The 23,246-nt window shown below is 47.5% G+C and overlaps 1 protein-coding gene across 1 annotated transcript in view; it reads right to left on the reverse strand.

The window, feature by feature from the left end:
• XIRP1 (xin actin binding repeat containing 1) overlaps window positions 1-22,790 on the reverse strand; it is a 37,226-nt gene extending 14,436 nt beyond the window's left edge. Inside the window, exons 1-5 of the mRNA XM_058808005.1 lie at window positions 22,721-22,790; window positions 21,122-21,267; window positions 19,818-19,872; window positions 18,115-18,528; window positions 17,295-17,376 (exon numbers count right to left, since the gene is read on the reverse strand). Coding sequence (XP_058663988.1) covers window positions 17,295-17,376; window positions 18,115-18,528; window positions 19,818-19,872; window positions 21,122-21,249 — 679 coding nt within the window. The 5' untranslated portion in view covers window positions 21,250-21,267; window positions 22,721-22,790. The remainder of the gene's footprint in view (window positions 1-17,294; window positions 17,377-18,114; window positions 18,529-19,817; window positions 19,873-21,121; window positions 21,268-22,720) is intronic.
• Window positions 22,791-23,246: the final 456 nt, after the last annotated feature.

Raw genomic sequence — 23,246 nt, forward strand, 5'->3', positions numbered from 1 at the left:
CTTAGCAAAAGCATCCCTGTGTCCATGAGCTGGGCTGGTGGTGTTTGATGGCCTCCTCCCACCCCAGGCTCTGGGCGTTACTGCTGAGATGATTTAATTTGTACTGACCTATAGGCCTGTAGGTTCACATACTGCACAAAGAAAAGCAACATGCCCCTCCAGCCATGAACAAATAGTGCAGCTGAAGGAAGATTTGCAGTTCAGGCAGAGGGAAATAGCACAGTGTCAGTGTTGCCCGTTCCTTCACCCCTTGGATGGATGATAAGCCTCAGGGCTTGTTTTAATTACAGATAAAATTAGATACAAGGCTTTTGTTGAAGGCATCCCCTTATTGCTTCCTTTTTTGTTTTCTTCTTCCCTTCTCCTTTTTGATTTTTTATTTCAGTGCACAGGCTGTGCACAGCCCTGTGTTTGCTTATCACTTCTCACAAAGCCTCCTGCCTTGGAGAAGAGCTGCTCCAACCCTCTGTGCTGGCTCTGCGCTTGCACAAAAATCTGGTCTCTGCCTGACGAAACAGGCTGCTGCCTCCCTCTAAATCACTAATTATAGATAAGAGCCGAAGAACAACGGTTCGTTCTGCTAATGAGAGGGCTGATCTGTCATGTGTGCCGTGATAGTGACATCCCAGAGGCACCGAGGACACGCCAGAGCAAGGTGTGGCTCCACAGCATCCCCCGGGAGGGAGCGGGGAGCTGCCCGGCCAGAGATGCTGAAGCACAACTAAAGGTCGCTGTGCACCCAGGCTTAGGGTGATATTTATTGTGTATGAGGTGGAAGATAGTGTTGGGGAAGATGAAACAGGAAAGCTTTATAAATATGATTGCCTGGCAAAAGATTTTGAGAATATAGAAACTGTAAGTGAGATTGAAATGAAAGCAAGCTTTGAGATACCTCAGTTACTGAACAACTGGAAAACAATGGTGTGGCCAGCTGAAGGTAATCCCCTTTTGATAAAACTGTACCCTCTGCTTGCAGACAGGTCCAAGGGCCAGAGCAGACCCTACTAGCTTGGCAGAAGGGGCCCAAAGAGGAGTTTTTAGGGTTTAAAATGTAACACAATATGGTAATGTAATGATTCTTATAGGCTGTATCTAAATGCTATAGGATTTGTATCTTATACTAGATTGGTTAGTGAGAATTAGAATATTCAACACAGAAGAAGATTTATTGTATTGTAACGGGAACCTCGCTCTCTTACCTTTTTTACTCCCTTACTCTCTTACCCTCTCATCCTCTCTCCCCCTCTCTTCTCTCGGGCCTGCTCTGAGCTGTGTCTGGCAGCTCCCAGCAGGGCCCTGCACCCAGGCCCTTTGCAATAAACCAAAAGTTCCAAGACCAGAAGATTTATTGTATTGTAACGGGAACCTGGCTCTCTCATCCTCTTTGCCACTCTATCTCTCTCTCCCTCTCTCAGGCCTGCTCTGAGCTGTGGCTGGCAGCTCCCAGCAGGGCCCTGCACCCAGGCCCTTGGCAATAAACCCCAAGTTCCATGACCTGGCTTCAGAGATCTCTCATCTCCTTCCATCCTGACCATCCTAGCCCCTGTCACTCCTACAAGCCAGCTCTGAAACCAGGACTGGGCTCCACATTTCTGCCCTGCTGAGCAAAGGGCTCCGCTGGCGCGCTCGGCATCCACCCCAGCGCTGAGCGCTGCATCCCGCGCCGTGCTGATTGACTGCGCCACTGGGGCCCCAGAGGTGTTAAACATGATACCTCAGGCATTAAAGCATCCCCTGTGAGCTAAAATAGGAGGAAAAGATCTCCTGAATCCCCCCTCCTCCTGTCCCACACGGTGGCTGGCACTGTGCTGCTGTCCAAATGAAGGATACAGGGAACGCTCCTCCCTGCTGGTGTTTGTCGGCAAAATGTCCTTCGTGTCACTGTCTGGCGCCAGATGAATCTGCACATTTTGTGTCAGGGGCTGCAATGTTTGGACTGCTCATAAGGAGCAGCTGTGGGTTTCTTGAGTTCTTCCCATGCACAGTGTATGTGCAGGTCGGGCTTGGTTTACAGCCTCTCTGCCCTGTAAGTCACACCCCAGGCAGGCAGGGAGGAAACTTGCAACAGGGGGAAATAATTCCTTGTATTCTTTTGTACTCACTGATATTTCTAAACACAGTAGGCAAGGCAATGGGGGAGAAAAGATTCATAAATATTCATCTGAAAGTTCACTCACTTCCTCTCCAATTATTGCCCATAAATCACTCAACTGCTTTGTCTCCTGCTGGAGATAATATTGCAGGTCTCTTGAACCAGAATCATCTTACACCTGGCAGCCAACTCCTAACAAGTGGAAAAAAATCACCAACAAAACCTCTGCCCCCTCCCTCCCCCAAGAAAACCCCATCTCAGCAGTAGCAGAGCAGCTCTGAATCACTCTATTTTCTATTTAAACCACTTTATCCAATGAACAAACAACGCTACCCACCTGTTGGTGTCCACCACCTCTGCTGCTGGCACTCCTTCACAGCCCGGCTCCCACCACCAACCCCAGTGAGCTACCGAGCGCCTGAGTCACCTATTAAAAAAGGAAGCTGCAAGCTCAGCACCAGTCCCCTGGGTCGCCTGGCCAACCACATGTCATCAGCTGTGCTCCCAAAATCAGCCACCCTGAGCAAACACAGCTGCTAAGCAAAGCCCTTTGTGCCGCCCCGCGCACCCCACGGCGCTGCGGGAGCTGGGCTTGTGTAACGGGGCCTGGGAGCAGATGGGGGCTTGCACAGGGCTTGTAAAAGTCAGGGATGGGCCTGTGAGGCAAGTTCTGCCGGGGTTCTGTCTTTTTCCATTGCTCACTGATGGGAGCAGTGCTGCAGAGAGCATCTCCTTCCAAATCCAGCATCCTCTACCCCCTGCTCAGTGTCTGCTAATTTGTTGCTCTGCAGGTCAATTTTGGGTTTGCTGTTTTGGCTGCTGGGCCTGGCCTGTCCTTGCCAAGGAGCACAGATGTGTTGGGGTTTCATGCCTTGGCTATGCCATGCCTCCAGTACCACAGGACATTTGGTGCATATCCCATGGTACAGGACCCAAACCCAGTTCTCAGGGGCCAGTAGGAGCAAAGGGACTCCTGTCCTGGAGCTTCTCAGCACTGGGGCAGTCAGGGCAGGAAAACAAGTGAAACCTCAGATTGTGAAAGCAACTTTCTATTCCAAGAGGATAGAGGTGAATTAACAAGGAAGTGTTGCTTTGTGTCTCTCTAGGCTGGTTGTTTCCTGGGAATTTGGGGCTGGTATTGCCCCCTGTCTGGGATCAGCCATGGGTTACCTCCATCACACAGTCACTACCAGCTCAGCCTCCTGACTCAGGAGTGTGTGACACCCCTGTGTGACTGGACATGTCCCCACCTGCTTGTCCCTGCTGTTCATTCCAGTGAAACATTAGCACCCCACTGACCTGTCCCAAAGCTGGAAGCACATCCCTACAGATGGGGACCCCATTTCTGAGTGCCTCTGCCCTTGGAGGTGGCGGCTGCATGTGCAGAATCACATCTGTCCCATCCTCCTCCCAGTTCTTCTCCCCAGAGAATCAATTTCCTGACCAAAGTGACTCCTAAATACCAGCACAGCTCCATGGCTGAGCTGGGGGAATTTGCACAGTTGGGTGAGCACCCATAAAACCCGGCTGGGAAACCAGTGCTGCTGCTTAATCCAGGAGCCAGGCAGCCCATTGGGGCTGCTCAGCCAGCAGAGAAAGGTTTAAATCCCTGCCCTAACCCCTCTGCCAGCAGCCCTGGTCCACAGGGAAGCTCTGCCAGAGGGGACGCATTCTGAGGGAGGTGTGGGAAGCAGGCCAGGCTCGCTGCTGCCCCAGTTTGGAGGCTGCTGAAAAAGTAAGTGGTTCTGGGAGGCTTCAGTGATGGGTGGGCAGGGAAGGGTGGTCCTGGGACAGAAAGCATTTGGGCAGGAGAGTATCTCTATCTGCTCCTCATTGTCCTCATGACCCACTCATGAGGCTTAGAGAATGTTAAAATAGCACCTGTTTTTTTCTAAAGGAAGGGGAAAAAGAGGTAGGACAAAGATGTAACAGGAAGCATGGATGGGATTTTAGAATCTAGCAGAGACTGAGGACAAGTCATGCTCTAAAACACCCTGCTCACCCTCACGGGTGCTCCCCCCTGTGATCACACTTTGTTCTCTTTTCAAACCACAGTACTTTCTCTCATTTTCAGTCCTACAAAGGACCGTGGGTGTTTGAAATTCAAGCTTTTTCTTTCTGCCATTGATCAGCCCATTATGTGCCAGAGTGGCAATTGTAAACATGTTCTTTTACATAGAATTCATGTGCTTTTTTTACATAGAATTCATGTGGTTTGGTCCAAGAGTACCTGTTACAGCTATACATTCTAGGAATTGACCTTCAAAAGTAAGTACTGAGATTTCCTCAAGCTCTCCTACCAACTCAGATATAAGAACAGCACTGATTAGAGCTGGATGATTAATAAAAATCATACAACCTAACGAGGCTTTTTTTTTCTGATTCCAAACTTTCATGAGCACACCTTGTCCTTTCAAATAAATTTGTCCAGCATCACTTACAATAGATCCCTGATTTGGAGGTGGGGAATTCTGCTGCCATAGAACATAAATGTAATGACTAACACATATCAAATAAACAGAAATTATTCCCTTTTGAAAGGGTTTAAGAGAGATTTTGCCCTGTTTGCAAGCCATATCTTGCAATTATTAGAGGAGCTCTGGTACACAGAATTAAAAGGTGATTTCTGGGGTGGGAAATGGGCTGAAAAGAAAAGCACCAGAAACAGAGGAAGGTGCTAGACAAAGAGGTAAAATAACATAATGTAACTAAAGACCAACTGTGTTGAAGAGGAAATAAGATTTAAATTATCATTTCATGCTTTTAGGCATTGTCCACTAATTATAGTAAAATAATTAATGTTTTGCACACATGTAAAGTTGCATTTGCAAATCTGAGAGGGTGGAAAAGGGTGAAGGAAAAAAAACAGTTATTGAGAAACATCTTGTTTCCTGCCTTGATTTTCAAAATCAGATCTCTTTGCAATTTCCAGCACCTCCAAACTGAAGGTTCATGATCTTTGGTCACTTCTGCAAATGTTTTTGGCTCTTTGGTATCAGCTAGAATGTCCTTTGCAGGAGCAGCATCATGACCCCCCAGGTAATTTAGAGAGCTTCTGACCAGAGCTGGGAAAATTTAGCCTCAGGCAGAGCTGAGTATCTGCCCCAGGGCGGCTTGGGGCTATTTCTGGGCATTGCAAAAATCCAGGAATGTGGAGGACTCTATTCTGGGCACCAAAAAATGCCAAGAAGCTCTGCTGAGAGACAGCTGCGAGTGGCATTGCTGTTTGGGGACGTGGCCTTCCCGCGTGGGCCAACTGCTGCGGGCTTGTCCTTCCTCAGGGAGGTTCCAGCATCACCCCAAGGTCTGGTACCAAGGGCCTGGGGGAGGTGGGCGCAGCCCTGACTGTGCCCTGGGCACAAATTGCCCTGTGCCCTGGGAATTGCCTCGTTCTCCGTGTCCCTCTGCTGTCACAGACATATTTTATGAAAAATCCTTTTATTAGGATCTTTTCTCCTGAGAAGCTGAGAAGCTTCAGCTTCTCCATGTTTTGCTGACTTGGAATGTGATCTGGAGAACTGTTTACCCAGCATGTGAAATTGTTTTTACTTGATGACCAATGACAGCCACCTGTGTCAAGGCTGTGAGCAGTCACAATATTTTATCATCATTCCTTTCCTTTTCCTTTCAAGGTTTCTGATGAAATCCTTTCTTCTATTCTTTAGTATTGTTTTAATATATCATTTTCTTTTAAGATAATGTATATCATAAAATAATAAATCAGCCTTTTGAAACATGGAGTCAAAATTCTCATCTCTTGTCCTGGGACCCCTGCGAACACCGCCACACTCTGCTGACTCGATAAAGGGTTAATCAAGGCCGCGGGATGTTTAGTGACTGTCCCTGTGTGTCACTGCCCCTGACACATCGTGGGTCACGCCCTGCTCGTTCTCGTACCCTCCAGTGATTCTTTATCTGCCATTCACAGAGGGGTTTTTCACTGCAGTCATGACAAACACCCCTGCTCAACATCCATTTCCCCACTTCTCTGTCTCCTCTATCCCACCATCAGCACTGGTATGGAGGGGCTTGGCATGCAAGCAAAGCTGAGTTAATAGAAGAAATAACAATTGATGATTTTCCAGTGTATGCATAGCAAAGGAGAAAAGGCTGTTAGCATAGAAATAGATTAGAAAAGATACAGGAAAATTTTTGTAAGCTAGACTACCTGCATATGTAGATGTGTACATTAAATAGTAGATAAGTAGATGTGTAGATTAATAAGTAGATTCTTTATTAAATTTCTGTAAAACTTTTACTGATTATATTGATGCTAATTGCTTTGCACCAATAAATATAATAAATTATTGTGATGCATTTAATGACTTAAGATCACGCTCTTTGTTAAGAGCGTGATCTTGAGTTATTATATAATGTTATTATATAATATAAAATATAAAATATAATATAATGAAAATATAACATATAAATATAAACATAAAATATAAAATATAAAATATAAAGTAATTATATAAGTAGATGTGTAGATGAATAAGTAGATGCTTTAGTAAATTTCTGTAAAACGTTTACTGATGATATTGACACTAATTGCTTTGCACCAATAAATATGTTATTGTGAAGTAGTTAATAACTTAAGATCATGCTCTTTGTTAAGAAAGAAAGCTGGAGAACAAAATAAAACCTTTTTTCTTCTTAGACTCTGATCACATGTGTGCATATCATGCCCAACCCAACAGTAACACACTACTTTTATCCCTAACCCCTCTCCCAGGATCTGTTCCCTCATCATCCCAGCATCTCAGCCCCTACAGCCTGGAGTTCAGGATGGCCATCCATGACAGCAGCTCCCCTCCCTCTAAACCCCCCTTCCCCAGGAAAAGCAGCTCCCAGCTCCCACTGGAACAGCCTCAGCCTGGGGAGAGGGCTTCTTGGCATGCCACACATACCAGGCCTTTTAAGGGAAGCCCTCTCTCACCCCTGTGGAAAGATCCCTTGGGAATGTGTGTGCAGGCATCCGTGAGCATCCCCAGCCCCACGTCGTGCCTGGGATGCAGGGCCCAGCTGGGATCAGGGCTCTGCGTCTCTCAGCACCTCTCTGCCATGCCACGGTGTTTACGTGGGGGCATTGCAGGGATGCCACGTGCCCTGAGGAGCTGCAGGGCCCTGCTTTGCCTTTCTATTCCTGTCCTGGTGTTTCCATGCTGCTGGCAGCTCGGCATTGCTGGCAGCCAAGAAAACTTAAAGCTGTTTTGGATGAAGGAGTCACACCCCAAACCAGTTTGGCAGTATTCTTTAAAGAGAAAACCCCAAACCCACTTGTAGCTACTGAGATTTCCCAGGGATTTCCATTTATTTCTGAGTGAGGCAAATTGCCAGTGAGAATGTGGAAGAGGAGAGAAATGGTTGGCTCGGAAGTGTAGGATACCAGTAAGGCACAGTACTTCAAGGAAAGATTCCTATTACTCTCTTCAGACCCAGTCCTGAGATTTTCACCAGTGCTAAAGAAGGATTTTCTCCCTCCCTGTTACTACAGGTTTAGGGTATCCTTGCCAGGTTTCCCCCCAAAAGGAAGCTTTTGTATCCTGTAAAATACTGAGTCTATTCAAGGGCTGAAAACAACTTTTGCAAGATGTTCCTACAAATTTCCACCCATGCTGAATCCCTTAATTGCCACTAGTGAATAATTTACCACTTTGCCTGAACAAGAGTGTGGATTTTTAATATTTTGCCTCTTCTCACAAAGTGATACCTGTATCTGAGGCCTAGGGAAAGGAAGACAACTCCACCTTTCTTTCCCTAAATTTTTCTAACAAAAGTCTGAAGATAGTTCATGGTTGGTTTTTTTTTTTTTTTTTTTTGATCCAAAGACTGGAGACCTGGAGGGAACTGGGGAAAGCTACAGAATTTCTCTGAAAATCACAGAATTACAGTTTTACACTGAATTACTGAATTTCTGTTATTCTCACAGCCATCATCTGGACAATAATCTCAGAAAGAAATATTGGCCATTGATGAATACATGAGCTGAAAAAAATACAACTTTCAGCTGAGGTCAGGCCCTTCCCATGGTGACTGAGGGGCATCCCCAGGGCTGGACCTGAAGTCCTGGCTCTCCTGGTGACCACGAGACAGCCCTTAGAGCCAAAAGGCAGATGGATGATCAGGTGGGAGGCACACATATGCACACACAGGGGCACATTTCTGCTCCACCTTAGAGTGACACAGCTTTTTGGAGTGTCCTTCCACAAATGTGAGCACAAACAGGGAGTGAGGTATGGCCACATTAGTGCTGCTGACCCCCTCCTGAAGCCCTTTGTTTGGTTTAGGGACACAAACACATTTTTCCACCCTCTCTGGAGACAGAGATTGAAGAAAGAAGGAAAGAAATTCCCCCCTTAACTAATCCTCCCTATCTCCTGTTCTCCAGGGATGTAAGATGAAGCAAAGCTCATTTCCTTCTGAGCACTTCACATTTTGCTTCCTACCTACTACCAGCCCTGAGCAGGATTTGGGTCTGCAAGGTGTCCCCTTCACCTCCAGCATCTGGATCCCATACAGATTCTTTCCCCTATTTGTGCTCAAGGTGATCATAAATAACAGTATTTTTGTCTGGGAGAGAGTAGACACTAAGATCTGTCCCCATGAATTTAAGCTTCAAAGCTGAGATTTTCAGTATTTTAAGAATTTTTTTCAGCATTTATAAGAAAAGCACACAGTTACAATGCTCTGTTTCTGTCTAGAACACACCCAGGTGCCCTAAACCATGGTCATGAACCAAACCAAAGCCACCCTACATGGAGCACACCTGCAGCACAGAGCAGGATTTACCAAAATCCAGGCCAGCAGAATAAAATCCAGGCTTTGCATGAGCTCCAACCCCACTTTCATAGCATGAAGCACTAAGCATCCTCCTTTCCCCTGCTTTTTAGGATCAGTCTGAGGTTCATATTCATGCAACACTTCACCCCATTCTAATCTACCCCACGATTACTTACAGGGAGGTCTCTGCAGTCCCAGCAGCTGAGTGGTGTCTCAGACAGCCCCAGTGGAAATTCTGTGTGAAGCCCAGGGCCAGGCAGCCCTTTGTGTATCCCAAAAGGAGCCCAGCTCCACACTCCACACCCTCAATCCTCCTCACTGCCTCCCAGTGGTCTCTGGCAGCTGGTTTTATCTCAGGGAGCTGGGCTATGTTGAGAGGATGAACTACTTGGGCTATTTTTAGGGAACAGTGAAATGGCTCTTCCACCAGGCTGAGTCAATCATGAGTCCCAGCAATTCTGAGCAGGGGTTTGGGAAAGGCTGGGGCCCTGGCTTATTTTCAGAATTTATTCATTCAAAATACCCCTGGTGTAACCTGGTAGGAGACGGGGATGCAGCCAGGCAGTGCTGCAACGGGGACGAGGCATTTCCCTGACTCACTGTCATGTCCTCAGGCTGTGATCCTCACAGCCAGGCCCCCTGCCACCTCTGGCCACAGCCAAAGTTTGAAGAGAAATGCTGGGAAGGTGAGAGGTATTACCTACAATTTCTGGTTCCCTATTTCCTCATCAGTTCCAGCATTTTAGAAGCAAGAATGAAAAAAAAATTTCTTTGGGAAAGTGACTAAAGAAGGGCAACCATTCTACCTGCTCTATGGTAAGCTGGGAATTGCTCCTGTTGTGGGGGACACAGGTGGCTGCTCTGGGAAGTGTTTGGAGAGGGATAATAATAATAAAAGCACTCAGACCTGGAGGACTCTCGATGCCCTCAAAGTCCAGCTGGGCAAAGGGTACTATTTTAGCTTGTTAATGGTGTGCCAGAGCTGGTGATGCTGCCTAGCCAAACTGATTCACAAATACAAACATAACCAAACACTCTGGGCGTGGTTTTCAGAGCCCAGCTTTAGCAGGCTGAGACACAATCTGACTGATGTACCCAGTAATATTGAATCAGGCCCAGCTGTTCTCTCCTTGGTTTGCTTTTCTGACACCTTTAGAGTGTTTATGTTTGAGAACATCACCCCATGGCAATGGAAGATGTGGGTTGGCTGTGCCAGTGCCACAAAGCCCCATCACCTGAGATAAAATATCCATGCTCTTTGTTGCAAAGGGCCAAGCAACTGATACTGATTTTCCACTTTCACAGAATCCCAGAGTGGTTTGGGTTGGAAGGGACATTAAAAATCACCCAGTTCCCAACCCCCTGCCATGGACAGAGACTCCTTCCACTAGACCACGTTGCTCAAGGCCCCATCCAACCTGGCCATGAGCACTTCCAGGGATGGGGCATCTACAACTTCTTGGGCAACCCATTTCAATGCCTCACTACCCTCTGAGTAAAGGCTTTTCCCCCATAACATCTAATATAAATCTCTCCTCTTTTCGTTTTAAATAATTCCCCCTTGTCCTCTCACTATGCCCCACATAAAAAGTTCCTTTCCCTCATTTTACAAGCCCATTTTAAGCACTGAGAGGTTTAAGGCTTTTCATGCACTTCTCCTGAGTAGTTCTGTTGGACTTTTCCTTTTCCAGGGGTGTTTGGAGGGGCTGCTGCCCCTCTCTTTTCTGTGGGTCCGCAGGTATCAGGAGGGAACACCACACATCACCCAGACTGCAGCTCAGCATGAGGCGTGGTTTCCTTGCCAATATCATGTGGCATCACCTCCATCACAACCTGTCCAGCTGCGGATGAACATCTGTATTCATGAGGCTCCTGGAAGGGCCCAGCTCCTGTCTGCCATCGCCCAGTTTCTTTCACCATCCTGCAGGGCCATGAGCTGCTCTTCCCCTCTGTCTGTGCCTCCGGAGATCATCACTCCTCCTTCTGAAGTGGTCTCTGCATTCTTTGTTGCTTCCCTCCGTAATGAGGGTCAGAAAAGGAGCTGCCAGGAGGGTCATAGCAGGTTCTGGATGGCCAGCCAGGTTTTGGGGCAGAGGGTTGGGGGTGGCAGGGGCTGTCAGCAAGCACACACCTGCTCAGGTAGCACCAAGTGGGTGGCAGTGGTGCCTGCAAACACAGTGGTGCCTGCAAACACAGCAGCACAGTGGGAGCTGAGATATCTTGTTCTATTGCACTAATACAACAACATATATATATATGTATATAGTATAGATATAGATATATAGATATGTATAATATATGTGTATATATATATATAATAACAGCCCCGGGATACATGGATTTTACAATATCTTATTTATTCCATGTGCATGGAGGGACATGAATGCAGGAGGCAAATGGCAGAGCAGATGAGCTCAGTCAGCAGCTGGCAGTGGGTATTTGTGTGTCATGGGCTGCCTATGCCTGGCAGGAGCACACAGGGGGTGTGTGTGTGTGTATTTGTGTGGAGTTCTGTTCTCATCTGCCACATCCGTGTGTTGTGTCCACACACAAGGCTGGCTGTCACACTCCTGCTGTCCCTCTCCATCCCCAGGTGAAGGACCTGCTCTGCTCTGGGCTGTCACCTCCATGTGTGTCCCCTCAGTGCCCCTGCAGCGCTGAGAGATCTGAGCTACCTGGCAGCTCTGCACAGCTCCTGGGGAAAGGGTTTTGTCCTCCTGTCTGAAAGACAGCAACTAATTAGAAGGCAGGAAATGAGAAAAAAATAAATCACAGAGGCACTGGGGTGTTCTGAGAGGCACAGAGAGTGTGAGGGGAGAGATGAGCAGCCCCAGGGTCTGGAGCAGAGGGCAGCCCTGAGCCCTTGGCCATGGGGTGGCTCCTGCTGGAAGCCCAGGGAAGAGGGCATGAGGGTCTCAGCAAGGGAAAGGCTCTTTAGGTTAGATTGAGTGAAAGCAGAGCCTGGGGCTTGCAGGAAAAGCCAATTAGGAGGCACAAGCCTGTCTGCTTTGATTGTTGGCAGACCTCAGCCAGGCTGAGCAGCAGAGGCTGATCCTCCCCTGCCCTCCAGGAATCCCTGGGAACTACTGTGTGCTCCCATGGCAGCCTCCCCAAAAAATGCCTATGATCCCAGCTCCCCTAATGGGTCACAGGGGCTGAGAGAGGTGACAGGGATGGGTGGCATGTCCTGCTGCCCCTCCTTTCTGTGATGGGGCACAAGATGGATCCCGTGCTTGAACCCCAAGTTTCCCTCCTGCCTGAGTCCAGCAAGGGCTGGACAGATTGGCCATTTACATGAGCCCTGACATTCAGCTCCAGCTTGTTGTGCCCATGAAAAGCAACTGCTGGAAGGGAAATGAGCTTTTAAGGATTATTTTGATTGTACCAGCCTCTATCATGGCAAATGCCGGAGCTTCCTAAAACTCTGGCGTGAGCACAGCCTTTTATCTTAAATCGGCATTTTCCCCCGCCTTTCAGGGAGCATTTCAGACATTTCCAGTTCACTGGCCATGTTCTCCCAAGCCCATCTGCTGAGCAGCACGGTGCAGAGGGCGGAATGAGGGTTGCAGAGCCCCGGGTCAGTCACCGTGACAGGGAGGGCGGCACTGCTGGGACGTGGAGCCCGCAGCATCCTTGTGGAGCCCGCAGCATCCTTGTGGAGCCCGCAGCATCCTTGTGGAGCCCGGAGCATCCTTAAGGAGCCCGGAGCACCTTGTGGAGCCTGGAGCATCCTTGTGGAGCCCGCAGCATCCTTACAGAGCCCGGAGAATCCTTGTAGAGCCCCAAGCATCCTTGTGGTGCCCGGAGAATCCTTGAGGTGCCCAGAGCATCCTTGTGGAGCCTGGAGCATCCCTGCAGAGCCCAGAGCATCCCTGCGAAGCCCGGAGCATCCTTGTGAAGCCCGGAGCATCCCTGCAGAGCCCAGAGCATCCCTGCGAAGCCCGGAGCATCCTTACGGAGCCCGGAGCATCCTTGCGGAGCCCAGAGTGTCCTCGCATAGCCCGGAGCATCCTTGCGGAGGCCGGGTTTGGGATGGAGGAGAGCCGGTGCCGCTGTCGCTAGATGGCACCGCACCCCCTCGCAGGGAACGAGCGGGGCTGCAGGGGATGGAGCCTCCCCGTTTGGGAGCTGGGGTTGTTTAGCCTGGAGGACAGAAGGCTTAGAGGTGACCTGAAGGAATTCAGGACATTCCTCTGGCTGTCCTGGATTGCCAGAACCCCTGCCAGGGGGCTCAGAGATGCTGGCACAGAGCCCAAGATGCCCCTGTGAGTTTGATTACAACCCATGGAGCAAGTTGCTAACCTCATATGAAGATCTGCAAGCCACAAAAGTATAAGTAGAATAATAATTAGTTTATCACAGGGCGAAAAAATAGATTTTTGGGGTTTTTGGAATGGGGGTTCAGGGGGCAAGATGGAGCAATCTGGGCATGTCCAGCCTTTCTCCTTCTTCTTCTTGGCCTCCATCTTCTGCTGTGATGTTGGCACTTTTAGATTGGTTTAGAGTAGAAGCTCACTGTCTAACATAGGTGATAGGTATTGGAAAATAATTGTGAATATTGTACATGTAGTTTTTAGTATAAAAAGATAACACTACCTGGAAGCAGGCAGAGTGTTTCTGTCTGACCTGCTGAGCAGATCTCTGCAGGCCAGGAGAAAGAATTTTATAGATAAAAAACAATAAACAACCTTGAGACTGAGAACTGAGGAGTTCTGACTCCTTCTTCGACTGCTGGGCTGGGAAAAGAGACTTTCTAACTTATCTTGGGGTCACTCTGACCAGCAGAGTCCTGAGGGTGACCTTATTGCTCTCTACAACTTCCTGAATGGAGGTTGTAGACAAGTGGGGTTGGTCTCTTCCATGAGGCAGCACTGACAGAACCAGAGCACACAGCCTCCAGCTATGTCAGGGAAGGTACAGGTTGGATATTAGGAAGAAATTTTTCACCGAAAGAATAATAAAGTACTGGAATGCTCTTCCCAGGCAGGTGGTACAATCACCATCTCTGGATGTGTTTAAAAAAAAGACTGGCCATGGCACTTGGTGCTAGTTGAGGTGTTAGGGCATAGGTTGGACTTGATGATCTCAGATGTCTCTTCCAACCTCATCATTCTGTGACTCTGTGATTCTGTCAAGCAAACCCTTGAACCAAACCCGAGTCTCCCTGCCTGCAGTATGGGGATCCCACTGTTTCCTGCCCTCTCCTTCACCTCCTCTCCTTGCTTTGAAAATTCCCCTTGTGCAGAGGTCGAAATGAACATAGAATAGAATAGAATAGAATAGAATAGAATAGAATAGAATAGTATAGAAAAGAAAGGGGGAGGAGGGGTTTGCAGGTGGGTTTGAGGCTGCCTGGATGCTCTGTAATTTGCAGTCACCTCAGGCTCCTGTTTCATCTTTGCACTGAGGTAACATCCCTGTGGGCCCTTCAGCTGGAAGCCCTGGATAATGGAGCAGTGTTAATACACACACACACTCAAACCTGTGTGCATGTCCCTCTTCCCTCTTTCTTGGCCACAATTCCCTCTCTCTGATTGCCAAAATTCATCTAGAAGTTGTTGATTTTTAAATCCAGAGTACTCAGAAGATTCCACCTGCAATAAATTTGCTGGTGCCTTCTCCTTTTGAATATTAAAGGACTCAAGCTTTCAACTATTTCCCTTTGGGAAAAAATGGTTCCTTGATTTGCCATCTTCCTTCCTAGGAAGAATTTTGTTCTGCTGTGCAAGTCTGCCAGCGCTCAGTTTAATCTCATTACTGCAGACTACAGCCACTTGGACCTCTTTAATCAGTGACTTGGTGACGTCCTTGGTGGCAGCTTCCTCCAGATCATCTGATATCACCAGCGTGACCAGGGGCACACAGCCCAGCTGGTTTGGCTGTCTGGGAATGTACTTTTCTAAGGGGTATAAAAGCCATCCCCTGGAGCAATGAATGCTCAGGCCTGCAGCAGTGTTTCAGGTGTGACTGTGCTGTGCCTGGAAAGAGATGCAGCCAGTGGTGCTTAGACTTTTTGTGCAGTTATTCAGCTCCACACTGACGTGTGTTTGCTGATAAACCCAAGTCAGCAGAGCTGTCTTGAACACTGCCAAGCTCTATATCAGACATCCTAGCCCCTGAGAACTTTGGTCTGTGCTTAGCTTGTGTTATTGTGTGGCTTCAAACCACTTGGCACTGCTTTCCCCATCCCAAGTTGGGGCTGTCCCCTCGTGTTCCAGATTACAAGGCAAAATGTATCCTATGACCATCTGTATGGTAGTTGTCTTTTGTCAAGTAGGCAGTTTTCCTTATTTCTTCCACAATCACTCCTCCCTTGGGAGGGGACATTGCTGATAACAGCTATTGAATGTCACTGCATGACTGATAAGAACTACAGCATGCCACTGGGAGATGTGAGCCCAGAGGGAGGGGCCAAGCATTCCTACTTGGATATAATCTGGAGATTCTGGAACACCGGCACGGCTTCTCCACTGGATTCCCCAGAGGAACAGCAGCTGCCTCTCCTTCCACTGGATCTTCAGAGGAAGAATCCATCCTTCTGTACAGGATCCCTGCTCCAGCAGAACCACCCCTGACACTGCAGGAGGGCTGAGCCACAATTCCAATGAGACTGCTGCCAACACCCTGACCCACAGGGTGTCAGGTTGGGTTCTGACTCTGTCAGTGTTGTTTTGATTTACTGCATTGTTTATTTTATCCTTTTATTTTCTTCCCTATTAAAGAACTGTTATTCCTTCTCTCATATCTTTGCCTGAGAGCCCCTTAATTTAAAATTTATAGCAATTGGGACGGGTGGGGAGGGTTTACATTCTCCATTTCAGGGGAGGCTCCTGCCTTCCTTAGCAGACTCCTGTCTTTCCAAACTGAGACACCTCCTCACCCCTCAGGAAGGGCAGTGGGGCTGCCCCTGTGGGGGATGAGGAGGATCCCATGGAAGATCTCCCTGGTCACTGCTGGAGCTTGTGGAGCATCAACACCTCTCTGGCTCCATGGGAATGACAGAGCACAGCACAGGTACAGCCTTGGGTGTGTCTGGTCCCTGAGAGATTTGGGACAGCTGGCTCCTGGACTTTTTTAGGAAGCATTACAGCTCCTGTCTCGAAACAAATCCAGCACCCACCTCAGCGGGAGCTGTGGCATTCCCAGCTCCCTGGATGGAATTGCCTCCCCAGAAGGACCTCACACACAAAGCCCTTCCAATGAAGCCATGGCTATTACAAGGCCTTTGAGTCAGGGGCTGGGGAGTGGTGTAAGGCTCTAAGATAGGCCATGATTCACCCCTGGCCAGCCAGGGAAAAGACATTCCTGGTGCTGGAAAAGGCACACAAAACTGTGATAGTGTTGAGCTAGATAGTCTGGTGACATCATGTGCTCTGATACTAAAAAAAAATCCCAGCAATGCTGTGGAAACCCAGCAATGCTGAGGAAAACTCCATCATTTGTGTGCTCCTGTAAGAGACTGCTTTTCCCATGCAGCTGGGTAATTAAATACAGGGTCTCAAATCCAGGCAGTGTGTGATCCTTTTCCTCCTCTTGTGTGAAAGGCAAGAAAGAAATGGAAAGAAAAAAGAACAAATCCTAAATACATGGTCTAAGGGGACCCTGGATCAAGGGCCAAAAATCCTGGGATGGCCCAGAGGTCTCTAATCCAGTCATTATGGGATTTTTTGGAGACCTGTTTTTTTTTTCATGATGGGATTTTTTGGAGACCTGTTTTTTTCAGCACCAAGTTAAACAGCAGACTTTGGTAAAATTCTGCTCTTTCCCATGCAAAGCTTGGATTTTTCACTCTTGACAAATGCCCTTTGCCTTGAAATATCCCTGACCTGCTTTAGTCCTGATGATATCATAACATTAGGGATCACTTACATGCCCTATCTTAAGCCAAGGATGACTCTCTCTCATACATCACTGCTGCCAAATTCAAAAAGGAGCCCGGCCAAGGCTCCTTAGTTAGGTACAAAGGAACCTCTCCCTCTTCCTCTCCTCAAGGCTTGAGGTGCAGGGACATATTACTCATCCCAAACTAAACATGGATGTATTTCTTCCTTGGTATTTAATAGCAGCTATTTTTAACTGCTGGGATAACAGCACAGGGGGAGCCAGCATGGCTCTGTGGACTCATCACTGGCCCAGATCCCAGCTGTGCTGGGATTTGCCAGCTCTGTGTGGTGGGACTGATCAGGGCTGCAGCCAAGGGCTTGTCTGCTCCCTGTGCTCCCTATCCTTGGCCACATTCCTGAGTGTCCAGCCCTGGCAGGACCCCACGTCCCCAGGCAGCATCGCCTGCTCAGTGTCTGCTGTGGGGTTCTGTGGGAAACACAGGTCCGTGTAAAGACCAAGCAGAGCCTTCCCAGCTGCATCTCTAGAGGTGGAAACAGGGTAGCAGTGATGCCTGGAAACCAAAATAAATCCAACTCACAGCTCCTGCCCGTGGCTGAGTCATCAGATGCATCCGGCACCGCGGAGATGATCCCCTGCCTGTCCCGGGACTCCTTCCCTTCCTGTGTGGGAGCAACAGCAGGGAAACAGGTAAATTCCCAGAAATAGAGGAGAAGAACTGCACAAAGACCCCGTGAGGGGAAAGTGACACCACCTGACTTTCCAGAGACAAAGGTGGCTTTTTTTTTCCCCTGCAGGACCCAGCCTTGGCTTTGCTGTTCTCTCTAAGGGCGGTGCTTCACAGTTTTTTGATGCTCTGCCTCATTTCCAGAGCTAAGTGGTATTTTCCATGCCTGTCTTTGATTTCTGAGACAGGATTATCCATCCATTTCCTTTACCAGCTCCCACAATGATTTTTGTGCCTCAAACCCAGTAGTGATGGGAGTTGCCCTTTGCTGTTCTCCCAGTGAAGGACCAGTCCCTCGTGTGGGCTGATACCATACAGCAAAGAGATGAACAAGATAATTTCTGATAGAGTCTCATCCATAATTAATATTCCAGATGATATCAACATGGTTGATAGACTTTCCCATGTATTCTGGGTGTAGATCTCTCTCCAGGCTGCCCATTCCTACCAACCCCTTCCAGGAAGAGGATCACCACGAGGAACAGTTTGTTAACATCTGACCCCTGCCCCTGGTGCCATCAAATCACCCAGGGCTAGATGGCACTAGAAATAAACATCCACATGGAAACCTGGGCATAGGGGGTCACATCAGTGGGTGATGAAACACCACCACGAAATCCAGGATATATAAGGATAAAATGCATTTCCAGAGCTTTTTGAATCACCTACTGACCTTTGCGGCGGATTCCTTCCCTGGGGTGGTGGCAGGGCTCCATCGTGCCTTCCTCTGGATGCTCTGGAGAGGGGAAGGGAAGGCTGGGTCTCTGTGGGCTTTGCTCTCCAGGCTCAGGGGCTGGACTGTGGTCAGGATGCTGGTGAGATCAGCCTCCCTCTTCCTCACAGGGCCTTTGGGAGATGGAGCCTCCAGTGGGGCACAGGGTGAGCTCCTACAGTGTGGGGTGGTTTTAGGGGTGTCACAGCTGGTCAGGAGCCCTCTGAAATTCCTTGCTGGAGCACCAATCTTAGGGATGGGAGCACCCTCCATGGGCTTGCTTGGGCACATGGCACAGGGATGGCTTCGAGGTAAGGTACAGTTTTTCCCCACTGGAGTGGCATTGCTCTGTGATGCATATCTTGCTTCCATGAGCTAAAAAAAAAAACGCAAAAAACCAAACCCAAAATATCAAAATAAATTGTTATATAATTTCAATAATAAACCATGTGAAATATTTATTTCCGGCTCTTCTACTTCAAGCATCACATCTGTTGATTTCTGGAATGAAAGAGTATCCACCCTTTCTATTTACTCTGAAATAAATGTTGTTGAAGGGCACAATAGCTTGTTTTTTTCACTTTTGTTTCAGGTGAGCCCTTCTGACTTGTCCATGAACATGCAAGAAAGCCTTGGAGTCAAAAATATATGGCCAGTGGTTGTCTCTTCTCTTGGATCATTGCTTTATTCCCATCTCCATCCTCCTAGTCTATGAAATTGTGTTTTTAAACAGGAGAAAATCCCTCTCTCTATCATTTAATAAGAAATCTCCAGTTTCTTCTTAAAAACTTGGACTCAAAATAAAAAAAAATCAGATTATGCCTTTTGTTTAATTAGGTGGAATTCATTTTTCTGTGGTCAGTGGGAATCAACCCCATTTTTAGCACAAAAGCTAGATAAAGTCCAGAATATCTGGCTTCTGGTGTGTTATCTTATCTTTTTTATTCCGGGTTGCAAGGGGCCCCTTATCACAAATCAGGGTCAAATGAGCAAACACAGAGCTGAGAACTGCAGATTATGCCAGTGAGTTTGCAATCAAAATGTGAGGAACACTGGCAGGTGGGAGGGTGTCCCTTGGCCATGATGTGAGAACAGCAGTCACAGCTTCTGGCTGGGGGGAATTCCATCTAAGATCCTGAACTGCAGACCCTTAAATGCAAAATCTACCCATAAACTTGGTGTCAAAGTCCAATTACAGTAAAAATAACACCAAGAAAGTGCTAGAATGGTGGAGTAGAATGGCAGAAATGACACTAACATCTAATCTGAGATGCAGAGGGCAACATCAATAAACCTCCAGCTGGTGATGGAGGAGGGCAGAGATGTCCCAGAATCATCCCTGCCAGCCCAGTGTGGCTCTCTGGGTGCATTCATGACATTCAAGCCAGCACTAAATCCTCTGCTGGGTCCTTACTTCTTGATTGTCTTCTCTATCTCCACAATTTTTTTCACTCCGCAGCAACCTGAATATCATACATGAAATTTCCATCCTGGAGCATCATATGTGTGCCAGTTCCTCTGTATATACTAAGAGGCAATTGGGTCTGACCTGTTCTGGGGTTTCTCAGAACAGCACTGGTTATTGCAGAAAATTCTGGGATTTTGTTTGTCTCTCATTGCCAAGAACTGCAGCTCTGTGTTGTGAGGAGAGTCTTGACTCTCACCTTGGGATGTTCTTGCTTGGTCATGCTTTTTTCACCGTTCAGGATGTGCTGGTACCTGCAGGGAAGACAGGAGATGGCACCTGAGTCCCTTTGCAGCCTGAGTTTATTTTTGCATATTGTGGACGGGCTTGTTCTGCCTTCCCCTGCCCTCTGGAAAATATCAAAGCCAACAGATCCCAAAGGGAAGTTTGAAGAGAGACAGAGAGGTGAGAAATCTCCCAGACAGGACTGGTTTTAGCTCAGGGCTGTGCTGCCAGAGCCATTGTGAGCTCTCTCCTCCCAAGCTCCATGCAGAAGTGTCCCTGGAGCATCCATGTCCCCACTGGTGGGGGATCTGTAGGGGGTTTACATTGCCTGAATGAGGTGTATTATTGCACTTTGCTGATTTATAGCTTGGAGATGAAGTCAGGCTTTCCAGGAGGTTGATTTATTCAGCTTTAACCTCATGTAAAGGGATTTATCAAGTCAGTACCTGACCTATTATAACACCAGTGGTGAGTGAGACCTTTGCAGAATAAACCTCCTTCCTGCTCTTCCGTGCTCTGGGGAATGCACTCTCAGCTTTCTCTAAAGACCCTGTCAGAGAGATGGCTATTTGCAGTGGAAATGAACCAATTTTGGGATATTTGGAACTAAACTGTCCCAGGGGGAAGTTCAAGAGACAGATTTAACAGCTGCTCTGCCACTCTTACATGGAGGGAGATGTACTTTGGGTTCTGTTCCTAATCTTGTCTCACGCTTGGCAGAGCTTTGGTCTGATCTCAGTTATGGGTTGTAACGAGAACAGAAATCAGCCCTTAAGAGGCTTGGGCTGAAATGTGATTCTCCCTGGAGCTTTTTGGTAAGAGACAGTTGAGAGAAAGCAGGAGGGGATGCAGTGCCCATACCCCTCTCTCCTCCCCATCAGCTCATCTCTCCAGCATTTGCTCCTTTCCCCTGTGGCACCTCACAAACTACCAAGATTAAAAACTTAAATTGTCCACCTGGGAATGCTCCAGTCCTCGGGGTCAAGGGCAAATTCCTCTGTGTCATATTATTTAGTGAAGATTGCTGACTGTGTCTGGGTTTTAAATCAGGATTTGTCTTCTATGACACAATAATGCACTGGAAATATAGAACAGAGAGGAGCCCTCGTGACAGAAAACACACAGCTCTCACTTGAACCTGGCAATTCGGGGTGCTGTGCTTGGGAAAGGTCTGAGTGAGATTTGTTTGTTACAGAGGTGGAGAGGGAAAGGAGAATTCAGATCTGGAGCCCCCTCAGATTTGACGTGAACTTCACCCACAGGTTAAACAGCACCCACCTGGCCACCAGCTCTGAGACAGACACAGCTTTCCTCAGGAGAACTGCCCTGAGCTCTGGGTTGCTCCTTGGAGAAGGGCACAGGGAAGGGAAGGACTGGGCTGGCCTCAACCTCTCAGCTTTTTCCATGTTTTCTGTCTGCTGGCACTGGAACAAGAGAGCAAAGGTTGTGGTGCTGGATGAGAAGGCTCAGGGAAAAGAGGCCAAAAATTGGTGTGTCCATCTCCACTCAGGGCATCAGCAAAGGGCTGTGGAACAAATGCTGCCTTCATCTCCATCTGCATCTTCATCTGCAAACCTCATCACTGAAATGCACTTTTGAAAAACAAAATGGGGTTAAAGCAGACACAAATTAAATTAAATCACACTTAATGCAGGGAATTGGTCTTTTCTACTCTGTCTACCACTTATCTCATTCTCTTAGATCCCCAAGTTCATCTCTATGACAGTGAGAGATGTGAAGGAAGAAAAGACGTGAAGAAAATTAGCTTTAAATAATTTAAAAGTTGCTTAAGATAATTTGCATATGCATCTTCAGTTAAATTTTTCTGATGTTTCCAGTGTCACACAGACCTGAACCAGCTCTGGATTCAGACAGTTACTGAAGATTTAAGTACCCCTTGGCCTCTTCTTCCAACAATGTTCTTGTTTTCCAGACTTCAAAAATGTGCAGCAGAAGTCTCAGGCATTGTATTTGCAGTGACTGATCTGACACTTGGAAGTACATTAGGTCATCTAGGGTTCATTTTCTGAATGTAGACACAGCTCTGGGGACCTACAAGTTATATGTAATTGCTTTTTAATTACTGACACAGACATTTGAACTACAGGATTATTAAGTACTTGTATTTACATTTTGAAAGTATTTGTTATAAAAGCCACGTTGCTCGCAAAAAAAAATGTTTCATCAGCAATTTCCATGGCTCTGGCCTGAATATTATTTATTCGGTGTCCAGTCATTGTCCACCCATGTTTGGGTGTCTACTTCCAGATGCACTCAAAAGGGACAGATTTTTTGGGGGATAAGAATGTAATTCAGCAACTTGTGAATATCTGCTTCCATTCCCATGCCTGTTGAGACATCTGAAATAAAGATCAGAGGGAGGGAAATACGTCTCTCACTAGTTGATTTAAAAATTTCTTTTCCTTTTTTTTTTTTTTTTTTTTTTTTTTTGTTTTGTTTATGTTTTTGGGTTCTTTGGTTTTGTATTTTTTGGGTTTTTTTTTTTTTGTTTTCCCATGGTCATTCCCCATGGTGTTAGAGAAGAGACAGATCTGTCAGATCACAGGCTCCCACCTCCCATAGTTAAAGGGTTATTTCCCATTTTTGTGGTGGTGTCTAACATTGAACAATTCCAGGTTAAGGGCCCACCAGGGATTTACTTTGTGGCAAAATGAGCCTGTTAGGGAGAATTATTCCCTATCCCTCCTTTCCCTTAAATACAGGCAGCAGATGAAAATACCCTTCTCAGCCCACCCTGCACAGTTCCCACAGCCAGCACAGCACCCCCTCAATTGCTAAGGGTTTATAGGATTTTTCTGATATTAATTCATTCCATCTCCTGTGATCTGGGAGGGGTTTTTGTGTAAAATCACTTACATGCTAGAGCTGTTCCCTCTGCCTGAGATCTGCCATTTGATATTCTCCTTGGGGCTCTCCAGCACCACGCTGCTGCCTCCTTCCTCTCCCCCTCCTGAGCACGAGAGGAGGCAAAGTCCCTTGGCAGAGCTGCAATTAAATATTAAAAGCTGATGTGCAAATGGGGATGGTGTTGAATTGGAGAGCTGACACTGAGGAGCAGAGGATTTGAAGCCTCCTCCCTCCTCCTGTCAGCTTTTTGCCAATTATTGAGGTCTCATTCCTCCCCTAAAATCATCAGGTAAGCTCAGACCTGGCTGGGCACCCACAGCCCAAAGCTGGAGTCTGATTTAGGTGGGAAGGTGCTGGAATCTGTGTTCCCACCTTGCCTCAGAGTGAGCCACGCTGAAATAAGGGGATTCTTTAAATGGATGTTTCTGGCACAGGTCACACACCCACACTCCAAACCAGAGAATGTTCTCAGTTCAATTTGTAGTCCCCTGGGCTTGTGGCTTTGCTGGGGAGGCTCTGCAGGAGCTGCAGGAGA

The sequence above is a fragment of the Ammospiza caudacuta genome, chromosome 1, assembly GCF_027887145.1.
Source record: "Ammospiza caudacuta isolate bAmmCau1 chromosome 1, bAmmCau1.pri, whole genome shotgun sequence".
Classification (NCBI taxonomy): Eukaryota; Metazoa; Chordata; class Aves; order Passeriformes; family Passerellidae; genus Ammospiza; species Ammospiza caudacuta.